Here is a 12,884-nt window from a genome sequence, read left to right as displayed (position 1 = left end):
CAAAAGAAGCACTAAGCCTACAAACAGAACTATTGCATTCAAATCCACACCAACACAATCCCAAAAATTCTCAAACAAATTACACCTAAACAGGGCCTAATCACTGTCTAGCATGTCAAATTTTAGCCTAATTGGGCAAATGGAACCATGTCAATGAAAATCAACAAAAACAGACACAATTATAGGCTCCAAATCACAACATCAATACATGCTTCCACTTCAAAAATTCATAATTCAATGAAAACAACAAAGAAATGGATGAGACCAAAACAGGGAGGTCCTAACATGTGTCTTCTACAAGCATATCAAATTTCATGATCATACAGTGCCATATGAGCATTTCACAATGACTCTACCAACCTATGTCACACAAGCTTGCAAATTCAATCATCAGAAATGAAAAATCATGATCAATTAGAAAACACAATGAACAATTCCACAAAAATTCACAGAGGATCCTAACATGTCAATGAGCATCCATACCAAATTTCAATCAATTCTAACAAGTATAGGTCATGCAAAAAATTCCAACAAATTGGCATCATGAGGTGTGACACAAATTGTCACACCTAAGTTCAAAAAAATGTAACTCAATGACCAGGTATCAAAAATGCATGAAATTTATATGGAAATAAACCTCAACCAGTCAACAATCATCACAAAAATTTCCAATCATTTATTTTACATTATGAGAATTTCATGATCAAATTAGTCTAAGGTATCAAAATATACACATGTGGAAGAAACCCTAGGTCAAATGAAAAATATTCCATGCACAACTTTGACCAATAGGTCAAAAATCATCTACGCTCAATGACAAAGTCAACAAAATAATTTTCACATTTTTCTGATTTTTCTGTATTTTTCTATGAATTTTTTTAAGGTGCTAAAGTATTTTTATGATTTTTTAGAATTAATTGAAATTAATTAAATTAAATTAGAATGGCAGAATGGTAATATTGGTGGCGGGGGCGGTAAACGCCCAATTTGAATTTTCAAACTGGAAATAGGATCAAACGCTTCAATCTCATCGTCTTCAACAATGAATTTTCCAGAAAATGCAGCCATGGCTCAAGAATACGCTTCACTCAAAACCTAACCAAAATGCGCAAACTTATAGTCGTTGGAACCGTTACAACATGTAGAACATGAATCTCAACTCCAATTAACCTAAAACTTCCTAAATCGTGCGAATCGATGAACCTAGGGTTTTAGATCTAAACTTCGAGTTAAGATTTCTTACACTACAATTCACCATTCGCAATTCTAAACATATCCTCGTGATCTACGTGACATGCTCTACCACGCGCACACCATAATTCATCGAAAGATTGAGATCGAATTTTGAGAAAAACCTGCTATGGCAGTTGTAGCTCGGGACGAATTGGCGCGCGATTTGGCAAAACAGCAACAGTATTAGCTACAGGAAGGGTGATGTGAAGCTCAGTTTTGCTCGATTGTGCTCCTAGTTCTTGCATCCGCGATTCACCATGGATGGAGCTCCTTTGGACAGTTGCATATGGCACGGTTTTGGTAGCTTTCTTGCACAAACAGATGGAGTACTTGCCAATAGGAGATCAATGCAAAAAGAAGAATGCAAATTGATCAAGTTTCGAAGGAGTTTGGAAGATTTTTGTGTTTGTGAGTTCTTGAAGATTCTAGAGAGGATTTGATGATTTTGATCTCAATTTTGGTGAAATGAATAATCTGTTCTGTTTGGAAGATGATTAAGTTTTTATATGTTAGCTTAATCCACAATTAATCAAAGTATTAACCAAATTGGCAAGATTAGCAAAATGTGCAATTTCCACTCAAATGGCCAAAACACCCTTCCTTCAAAACAGTCCATGTACCAGCTCAATTTTGGTTCACACAAGTCCAAAATGCCATATCTGATGTGTAGAAACAATTCCCACTTCCATAGGCCATGTAATTTGCAATTTCATCATGTGGTAGAAAAATGCCTAATTATGCACTTTCATTCTTCAAGCCAAAACTCAAATTATAAGACCTAGCCATGAAGTGATGATTCAAACACATTCCAAATGCCATTCCTGAGGTGTTGCAAAAAGTCCCATCTCAAAATTCCAAATATTTTGACATTTGGACAATTTTGCCCCTGAGCCAATTTAACAGTCCAGTTGAAAAGTGACTTTTTGCCTTGGCCATTTTTGGAAAAATCCAATGATGCACCCTTGAAGTACATGTCAAATGGAGTTTGTGCATATAAAGAACTTGCAATTTGGACCAACCATGTGGTAGTTATGGCCTCCTGATTACGGGTCTTTTCTGAAATTCACTGAGCCATATTTTGCAAACCACACATGATAATTTCAAGTTCTTGGACTTTTGGGAAAGGTGAGAACAAGATCTTCAACTTTCATGTTGGACAAAATTCCATTTGAAGCTAGTATCATGACTTTATCTTGAGGGGAAAAACTTTCCATTTTGGGCAGCTGAAATTACAGGTCATCTGCTATTTTTGGAAATTTTCTGTCTGGCCTCCAAATCTTCAACCTTGGTCTTTGGCATGTCAAATGAGACTTATATGGACATGAATGAGGCCCTTCAAACCATTTCCCACCTTCCAATCCATAAAATCAGGCACAGTTGACCAAAGTTGACCACAGTTGACTTTCTAGGGTTTCTGGTTGACTGAACAATGACTGGTGACTTCTGAGCATCCAATCTCTGGCCAAACCACTTCAAAATGATCCTTGGACCATATGAGCTTGAAAAATCAACCCTAAGGCTTTGTCTCAATAAAAATGGCACTTGCTTGCTTGATTGACTGGTTCTCCTGATCAGTTTATCCTGATTCATCAACTGAGCTTGCACTTGGGCAAATGAACAATGCGATGTTATGCAGTGGACATTGTTAATGCTATGACCTAATATGAAATGAATGTACAAAAGGGTAGGGTGCAAATTTGAGGTGCTACACTAGTTCACAAAATGGATTGAGAGAGAGAGAGAGAGACCGTGTTTATACAGAAAACACAGATAAAAGAAACACACATTAAATAGAAAATATAACCACAAGGGTTAAGTGTGTGAGAGAAAAGTGAAAATGATCAAGATGATCATCAGAACAGAAAGACACAACAGAGAAAGAAATACGTGCTTGAAGAGTAGAAGATTGAAAATTTCAATCTTCCACACTTAGGAGCAATCAACTTATATTATGCTCAAAAGTGTATAACCTTTGTGTATCTTCTTAATTAAGAAGCACTCACATAAACACAAGGTTAAAACTAGACTCTTTTGTTAAGAGAATCTAAAGACTATAGCCGTTGTGCTCAGAGTAAGTCTTCTTCTGTTAGATTGAGCAAATAAGTCTCTTGTTGGATGCTTGGACAAAGAAGTCTCTTGTTAGGTGCTTGAGCAAAGAAGTCTTTTGCTGGGTGCTTGAGCATTGAAGTCCTGAACGGGTTGTTCAGGCAGTGAAGTCTCATGCTTAAGGGTAAAGCAGAAAGTCTCAATCTAGGTTGATTGAGCAGGAAGTCTTGAGCTGCTGGCTTAAGCATTTGTAATCAGTCTGATTATAGTTAAAAACTCTTGTGCTGTAAGGGGACCAGACTACTCTTGGTTTGAGAGGAACCATGATACACCGCGTGTCTATTTATTTACTTCTATATTTATATTCCACTGTATAACAAACTCTGAAGTCAAACTCTAATCTGATTCAACCTCTTACTTGTATCAGAATTTGAGCTTGACACCTTAGGTTCTGAAACAGAGTTAAGAAAATGAAGTAAACCTTTCACTGTTGTTACTCACTCTGATATCAGACCACGTGGTTCAAAATCTGATGTTTGGACATGCACAATTCAAATCTCCTTCTTGTGTATTTTTCTCACCTTCAAACTCTGCTATCAAACTTATCTTAGAGTTGATTAATGGTTGATATTACTATGCTGAGATTTTCCACAATATTAAAGTGTTTCTCAAAGAGGAATGACGAGTTCAAATATTCCATATTTTTATGAAGTGAAATGTTTGTGCTGACTATCTAACAAAATATGGAGTTGATAATGATACGATGTCCTGGTCTTTTGGAAAATCTCAGGTAGAAATCATGACTCTCTTTATAGATGACACTAATAAGACTTTAACTTCTAGAAAATTTCTTTTTTCTTTTCTTTTCCTTTTTTCACTTGTAACAAAAAAAAATTACATAAAAGATATACGATGAAAATAAAAAGAAGAAGATAAATTATCAAAACAAATTAAAAAGATAAAAGATTAAAACCTATATAAAGAATATATTTTTAACATTTTAATAATTTGAGGAAAGGATGAAATTAGCCCAATCATTTTCTTCTACGGAATCTGGGGAATCTAAAAATGTTCAATCTTGCTATGCACACAATTACTAGCTGACAACTCTTTTCACTTAACCCAAACCAAATCCTCAGAACTCTCATCAAACCATGCCGGTTTTCAAAACCCCATTCAACGGTTACTCCGTCAAGTTCAGTCCATTCTACGAAAATCGCATCGCCGTCGCCACCGCCCAAAACTTCGGCATCCTCGGCAACGGCCGTCTCCACGTCCTCGAACTCTCCTCAAATCCCTCTCTCCCAATCACCGAACTCATCGCCTACGACACCGCCGATGGAGTCTACGACGTCACCTGGTCTGAATCTCACGATTCCGTCGTAGTCGCCGCCGTAGCTGATGGCTCCGTCAAACTCTATGACCTCGCTCTTCCCCCAACTTCAAACCCTATCCGGTCCTTCCACGAACATACCCGCGAAGTTCACTCTGCGGACTACAACCCCGTCCGCCGTGACTCCTTCCTCTCCGCCTCATGGGATGATACTGTCAAGCTATGGACTGTCGATCGTCCTACCTCCGTTCGTACCTTCAAAGAGCACGCTTACTGTGTTTACTCCGCCGTTTGGAACCCTCGTCACGCTGATGTTTTTGCTTCCGCTTCCGGTGATTGTACTCTCCGAATCTGGGACGTTCGTGAGCCAGGTTCCACTATGATCCTCCCCGCACACGATCACGAGATTCTTTCATGTGATTGGAATAAGTATGATGAATGTATTATTGCTACTGCATCTGTTGATAAATCGATTAAGGTTTGGGATGTTAGGAGTTTTAGGGTTCCGATTTCGGTGCTTAATGGGCATAGTTATGCTGTTAGAAAGGTGAAATTTTCTCCGCACGTCCGGAATTTGATGGTGTCGTGTTCTTATGATATGTCTGTTTGTGTTTGGGATTTCATGGTGGAGGATGCTTTGGTGAGTAGATATGATCATCATACTGAGTTTGCGGTTGGGGTTGATATGAGTGTTCTTGTTGAAGGGCTTATTGCTAGTACTGGTTGGGATGAACTTGCTTATGTTTGGCAGCATGGAACTGATCCCAGGGCATCTTAAAAGGGAAGGTACTAAAAACTTAGGTTTATGTTTTTGTTGTCCCTTTTTTCATATGTGGGTAGAGTGGGAGGGATGTAGGGAATTTCCAATTGTTTTTTGAGTTGTAAGATTCAATGCTCGGTGGTTCTCTCTTGATGTATCAATGTAGAGGAGGAATATATATATACACAATAATGCATCCCTTTCATTGGTTGGTTCTTTGTTGTATATTGATTTTTATTTGATAATAAACACGATTTTATTCTAAGGATTGTTCATAATTAAAATAATTATTTCCCATGGTGAATTTTGGTTTTAGTTTTGTTTACTTTATCTGTTACATTAGCATGTCGTTTGTGTTTTTTTTATTGTCAATAGCTCTGTAGCACCTCCGTGTTAGTCTCCGAAACAGACACCGACACTTGTGATTACGTTTAATTTATTCCTTTTTCAAATTATTATCGGTGTTGACGTGTCAGTTTCGGTGCCGTGTTTCCGGTGTCTGTGCTTTATAGGTCATTTTTGCATTATATTGTTGGTCTCCCATTCACACTCCTTCTCTGTATCTAGAAGGGAACCAGGTTTCAATTGAAGAATTTTAGCGTCTTTCCTAGTTCTTGTATGTCCAGGCCTTGTGATTTGTACGATATCAGGTTCTCACATTTCCCCTTCTTGATTGGCCTGGATTTCTGTATTCGGTTGTTCAGGTTTCCATCTATTTCTGCTTCTATTAATGTTGATCTGGTAATTCAGTTTTAGAGGTTTGGATTTCTTATATGTTATTCTTTCTTTTGCAACTTCCTTTTCTGTGCGTGCTCAAATTGTTAAAATCTTTAGATGGAACCTAAAAAGAAGAATGGTTGTTGAAACTTCCATAATGGGCAAGAAGCAAGTGGAAGACAATGAAATTAGATTTTGTTCATACATTGGAGCTGAATCACCCATATATTGTTTCGGAAATTCCAGATACAAAAATAATCTTTACACTAAGCATTGCGGTGAGAGCGAGAGTATGTTGGAGGATGATCCAGATTTAAGGTTAAACTTTGAGGGAAAAAAACAGATATTTTCCTTGTCTTTTGGTAAGCTGGCTTTCTGTGATCTGTTTTGGGTGAATTACTAGCAAAACAAAAAAATGGTTCTGAGTTGCAAGTTGCAACAACTAGCCTTTCAATAGTTTTATGAAACCTTTAAAGCATTTGAGTAGTAATTGAAGGTGTTAGCTCATCTGTTTGCATTGATGTGATCATAGTATCTTGTTTTAGAAATGACAGTTTAGAAAAACAACTGTTAAATGGTTATTTAATAGTAGTCATTTGTAAGGGATTTATTTAGAATCCAAAATTTAGTATTCACGACTAGTTCTTCCAATTAGAGTTTAGATCACATGTCAAATAGATAAAACAAGGTTCGTCTGGAGCAGAGTTATCGATTGCGGCCGCTCATGGCGCGATCCCGGGCGGTCCGACTGGAGCGGCCCCCACCGTGCGAGAAGTCAGGAGCGATTCGCCATCGCGGCCGATTTCGGTGAGACCACAGGTCGTGGGTTGTGTCGCGCACCCTGGGCGGAGCGGTTTATCCACTTTTATTTTCTTTCCTCTGTTTCATGTACGAATTTTTTTTGGACAAATCTCACATAGCTAAAATGGTTAAACATATATTAAAGCTATGTTATCAATGAAGAATTAAAGAGATTAGTTTTAATCAAAGTATTTGTAACTCTTTTGATAATCGATAGATAAATGAATTCAAATACTATCATGTATGTAGCGGAGCGGTGTCGGTGTCCCATGTTTTTAATATTATCGGTGTTGGAGTGTCTGTGTCGTGTCCCGGTGCCTGTGTCGGAGTACGTACATAGGAAGTAACTACTTGAGGACTACCTTTTTAAATGTTGCATCTGGTTGATCTCTTTCTACCACAACCATCATTGGAGACCATCTCCTCTCTCAATGCCGTTGCAACTCGTGACATCTTCTCCTTAGGTACTTTAAAATTCAGCGGCCTTAAAATACGGATCAGTCAAACAAATCCTGGCATAGCCTTGAAAAAAGAGAGGAATGCTAGATTAATCCCCATAGTTTATAGTTGACTAGCTTTGAATTCCAACTTCGTTTTCTTTAGACAGAAGATTGTGAATTTCTGCATCATTGTCAATTAGAATGTGAATAAAGGTAAGACATGTACTCAATATGAAATGATTATATTGGGAAAGATTACAAATTTTTGTAATACGTGTCTTGTATACCACAGAAAAACAACAAAAAACTATTGAAACAGTGACAAATTCCCAGAAACAATCACCTCTTTCAAATGATGTTGCTTAATCAAATATATCCATCAATGCACTTTCTGTTATTTGAATTTGTTTCCTACCAATTCTGCTTGAGTTATCCCATCACCGCATGTCGCATTGATTTCTCCGTTGAAGCCAAATTGTTCTTAAACTAGTCATATAACATTGTAATGCACCAAGGCAAGCTAACTTTTTCTAGTCTTTGATCAAGGTATCCCAACATATGTTCCTGCAAGACTAACCCACTGTTACTGTCACAGGGTTTGAACTTTGATTTCTCAAGGGTCTGAACTCTGGGAAAATGCAGCTTGTTTATTATCATACCCATCTTTTCATTGTAGTAAAGGTGATCCAAGTAATAAACAAACAGGTGAAAGCAAACCTTTTCAGGTTTTTCCCAATTAAGAAACATGAATATGTTAGATGACTGAAGGAAGACAATATTTCAGGGCTTTTAAATCTTAAACTTGAGATATCATTATTCAGTTCATTTTGAGTAGTTCTATGCAACTTGTGTTATTTGAACATCAAATGCAGACACTTTTATATGACTCTGGATTTATCTCTATCTCTCACTTTGTATTTTCCACAACTTATATGAGTAATACATAGGCTTACACTGGCAACGGTTGTTACATTTATTTATACCAGACTTTCTCAGTTAGTTGCTGTCATTACATATGTTAGTGTTCAGATTTGATTCTTGTATGTTCATTATGTGTAAGCAACAAAATACACGATCTAGTCATTTTGATACAGTTACGGATTTCATTAGAGAAAACTAAATGGATTGAAATCAAATGAAAATCATAATCTGAGTGACCAATATTATTAAATTTATATCGCACTGTTCAGTCCAACTGGTTTGATCACAAACTCGGCATGTATTCGATTTAGTCAGGTAATTTAGATCAAATGTGCTCTTAACTCACGATTGGCACCGGCAACTTTGTCCGTGAACTGATTTAAATTGGGAAACATGACAAATTTGAATCCCTGTTTGCACATTTTGAATTTGAAGTTGTAGCTATGGTTGTCCAAAGCTCCAAAACTGTCAATGTTACTCATTCTCTTCAAGATAAATATTTTATGCCTTCTGATTTGTTGAACATGTTTTATTAAACTCAGACCGGTACTTAAGGTAATGAGTTGAGAGTTAATGGCTGAAATAATGGATTGTTGGTCACACCACATAACGTGTTGTATACAATTAAATTTTTGTATTGTGTAATCCACTTTACCGTAAATTTTACTTCAAGTTTGTATGGAATAGTGGATAAATGCTTAGTTTGTCTGGATTTGTATTTGGTCCACATTTTTTACGCCCTATCGCGCTGTCACTGTGGATTTTGGGAAGCTATATTTTGTAAGTTCGGCATAATCCTGTGCTGTGTTGCCTCTTGTTCCTGTTATCTAATGGTGTGCTGTAATCCTGTGCCGTGTTGCCTCTTGTTCGTGTTATTAGATAGCACGCTTAATGCACAATGAAACGATTCGACATGACTTACATAGTTGTGCTTGATGGCCCGGCTGCCTACTCTTAGCAACCAAAAACTCTCGTTCAAAAGGTTAAAACAAATAAATATATAATACCATAACATTATGCTTCTAAAACAGGTGAAATTGGACATGTGATTCACAAGCACGTGTGATACACACAAATCACTAACCTCATTGTGTCTCAACTATAAAATTCCCATTCCATTGCTTCAACAACCAGTCAACAGTCCAACGTTGTACATGTTTGAGAACACGTGCACAGCTGACTGTTAGATTCTCCTAAAAACATAATGATTCTAACTTAATGGACTAGAAGAAAGAGAATCATCTAAAGCAAATTTGGTACTAATACTAGCTAACAATGAAGGTTGTACCAAAAAATCTCACAACGCTACTTGATTTTTTTCTCCCTTCTATTGTTGTTTCCATCTAAGCCTTGTAAGAGAAAGTGCAAAAGACCAAAATGTAGATTCTTCTTCTGCTGACTGGTAGCTTGATTTTGCATTCAATTAATCACTTTATATACAACACAAAAATGATGGTGGATCAAACATCATTGATAACCAACAGAAAAAAATGTGTTCCCATCAGAAATATCTTTTGGTTCTACTTACACTCATCTTGAGTTCATGGACATTTCTATGTTACGGTATCCCAAGCGAGTATTCCATATTAGCCTTTGACCATACCAAGTTACCTTCAGAGGAACAAGTGGTTGAGTTGTTCCAACAATGGAAAGAGGACCACCAGAAGTTCTACAGACACCCTGAAGAAGCAGCTTTAAGGTTGGAGAATTTCAAGAGGAATTTGAAATACATTCTAGAGAGGAATGCAGTGAGAAACTCTCTTCTCGGACACCGTCTTGGATTGAACAGGTTTGCTGATATGAGCAATGAAGAGTTCAAGAATAAATTTATCTCAAAGGTGAAGAAGCCAGTTAGCAAGCGGAGGCTTGTTAAGGGTGAATCGTGTGAAGACGTGCCTTACTCGTTAGATTGGAGGAAGAAAGGAGTTGTGACTGGTGTGAAGGATCAAGGCAGTTGTGGTAAGCTTCTATATTTTGATTTCTATGTATTGTTTTGACTTATGTGTATGTGTTGGAAATTTATGTAAGAGTTTATAGTCTTATTATGCTAGTTGACTGTGATTTTGACATAATCTATCAAAAACATCAATAAATGAGTTTGACGCGCCACTAATTTTCCCTTATACTCTTTTGAATATTACGAAAAAGTTTTTCTCTTTCTGATTTTGTAGGTAGTTGTTGGTCATTCTCTTCCACGGGAGCCATAGAAGGAGTAAATGCAATAGTGTCCGGGGATCTCATAAGCCTTTCAGAACAAGAACTTGTCGATTGTGATACTACTAACGATGGATGTGATGGAGGAAACATGGATTATGCTTTCGCGTGGGTTATAAACAATGGTGGGATAGATACAGAAGCCAATTACCCTTACACTGGTGTGGATGGCACCTGCAATGTCACCAAGGTCTTTTATTGTTACCATAATAGACCTTCCTTTTCCTTCCTTTGGATTTTGCATTGTGAAAGAACATAATTTTTTTGTCTAATTTATTGAATGTTTCTTTTTTAAATTTTTACTTGATTTAGGAGGAAACCAATGTTGTTACCATTGATGGCTACACTGATGTGGCACAATCAGATAGTGCTTTGTTGTGTGCCACTGCGAAGCAGCCGATAAGTGTTGCCATAGATGGCTCCTCATTGGATTTTCAGCTATACACTAGTGTAAGTGTGAATTATTACTGTTTGTTATATTCACTTCAACCCGAGTTAGAATTCTGACTACAACATTTGTTAGTCAGATTTCACTTATGTATCGGACGAACTTCAGATTACCAGAGAGCCTATTTTCCTTAAGAACCGGAAGTAACAATATGTTTTTTGTTTTTTTAACAGGGAATCTACGACGGAGATTGCTCAAGTAATCCAAATGATATCGATCATGCAGTTTTAATAGTCGGTTACGGATCAGACCGCGATGAAGATTACTGGATAGTAAAGAATTCTTGGGGAACAAGTTGGGGAATGGAAGGGTACATTTACATTAAAAGGAATACTAATTTAAGTTATGGAGTGTGTGCTATCAACTACATGGCATCTTATCCTACCAAAGAGTCCACTGAAATATCACCAAGTAGCCCTCCTTCACCGCCATCACCACCATCACCGCCGCCACCTCCTCCTTCTCCTTCACCGGTTGAATGCGGAGACTTCTCCTATTGTACTGCTGACGAAACATGTTGTTGCCTTTCCGAGGTGTTTGATTTCTGTCTCGCTTATGGTTGTTGCGGATACGAGAATGCTGTTTGTTGCACTGGCTCGCAATATTGTTGCCCTAGCGATTACCCCGTTTGCGATGTCGAAGACGGTCTATGTCTCAAAGTAAGATATACTAATACTTCACATTCTTATATATAAGGATCTTGTTATTTGTTAGATGTTATATGTTCATAATAATTTGTGTTGTATAGAACTTTGGAGATTTAATGGGAGTGGCTGCAAAGAAGAAAAAGATGGGAAAGCACAAGTTTCCATGGACTAAATTTGAACAAACTAAAAAGACACATTATCCACTTCAGCTAAGGAAGAATGCATTTGCTGCTATGCGTTAAAGATGAAGTTTATAGTCAATTCCTTGATAATGTTTCTGTTTTATATTCTATGTTGATGGCATCATTTTTGTTGCTATGCTTGGATTTTCTGTTTTATAGTCAATTCCTTGGGAAGCAGTAGATTTGTTCAAAGAAACTCCTTGTAATTTAAAAAGTTCAGTCCATACAATTCTTAAGTAGGATCACAGTCACTAGTGATTGTTGAATGTAGACCATGCAATCTAAAAATGTTATCCATGAACAACTGGGCCACCTCAATGGCCATGTACGAGTGACATAATGTCATGAAGTGAGCATACTTACTAAAACGATCCACTGCAACCAAAATGGCATGTTTTCCCGGAGATGGAGGGAGACCTTCAATGAAATCCAAGTGCTATTTAGACATCTCGGCCATATTGTCCTCCCAATGGTGAATCATGCAACCATTTTAATATATGGAATTTAAAGTTAGGATCATTGCTAATGAGAAGCTTACTTTTCCTCCTTAGCTTTTCAAGTGCCCATGAGAATAAGGTGTAATAATCTCATGCTCTATACCTTTTTCTTTGTAGAAAATCTTGCAAATTTGATAAAGATGTATTCACTCCACCATCTATGATCAGTTCCTTTAACTTGCATTCACATTATTTCTTGACATACAATTTAAATTTCTTGAACAGTGTGAATACCCCACTCTTTCTTTCAATAAGATAAATTCATATATATTTGGTGAATTTATCTATGAAGGTTAGAACGTACCGGTTACCTCCATTCCACCGTCTTATTATAAAAGGATTTGTAACACTCAAATTTTTAAATAGATTATTTGATATAATGATTGGTATATTTCATCCATCGTACTTGAGTGTAGAGATATTTTGATAATTTATTAATTACCGGAATTACGAGATTTAAAAGCAGAAAAATAAAATATTATCATTGTAATTATTGTAGATAATTAGACATATTTAACTATTTTGTAATAAGTTAAAATAGTAGAAAATATAGAAATCCTAACTTAATAGTTATTTGAATTAAATATTTATATAAATTAAAAGTATATTTAATTTAAATAATAATTTAAGTAAATAAATAGAAGA

The 12,884-nt window shown here is 36.7% G+C and overlaps 2 protein-coding genes across 3 annotated transcripts; both read left to right on the top strand.

Annotated features, from left to right (window-relative positions):
* The first annotated feature begins 4,282 nt into the window (after positions 1-4,282).
* Positions 4,283-8,306, top strand: LOC127080803 (peroxisome biogenesis protein 7). Of its 2 annotated transcripts, none has more exons than XM_051021098.1 (2): positions 4,283-5,398; positions 7,926-8,306. In XM_051021098.1, exon 1 carries the CDS (start codon positions 4,434-4,436, stop codon positions 5,388-5,390), a length of 957 nt encoding a protein of 318 aa, XP_050877055.1. In that variant the 5' UTR covers positions 4,283-4,433; the 3' UTR covers positions 5,391-5,398; positions 7,926-8,306. The 2 variants fall into 2 exon arrangements, with proteins under 2 accessions (XP_050877055.1, XP_050877060.1); XM_051021103.1 differs by lacking the exon at positions 7,926-8,306 and adding an exon at positions 5,940-5,956.
* Positions 8,307-9,374: 1,068 nt separating this feature from the next.
* On the top strand, positions 9,375-11,993 carry LOC127080798 (low-temperature-induced cysteine proteinase). Its single transcript, XM_051021094.1, has 5 exons — positions 9,375-10,210; positions 10,423-10,655; positions 10,778-10,915; positions 11,087-11,572; positions 11,662-11,993. Exons 1-5 carry the CDS (start codon positions 9,742-9,744, stop codon positions 11,800-11,802), a joined length of 1,467 nt encoding a protein of 488 aa, XP_050877051.1. The 5' UTR covers positions 9,375-9,741; the 3' UTR covers positions 11,803-11,993.
* The last annotated feature ends 891 nt before the right edge of the window (positions 11,994-12,884 follow it).

Source organism: Lathyrus oleraceus, chromosome 1, assembly GCF_024323335.1.
Source record: "Lathyrus oleraceus cultivar Zhongwan6 chromosome 1, CAAS_Psat_ZW6_1.0, whole genome shotgun sequence".
In the NCBI taxonomy this organism is placed as follows: Eukaryota; Viridiplantae; Streptophyta; class Magnoliopsida; order Fabales; family Fabaceae; genus Lathyrus; species Lathyrus oleraceus.
This window is presented reverse-complemented; position numbering and strand designations above follow the sequence as displayed.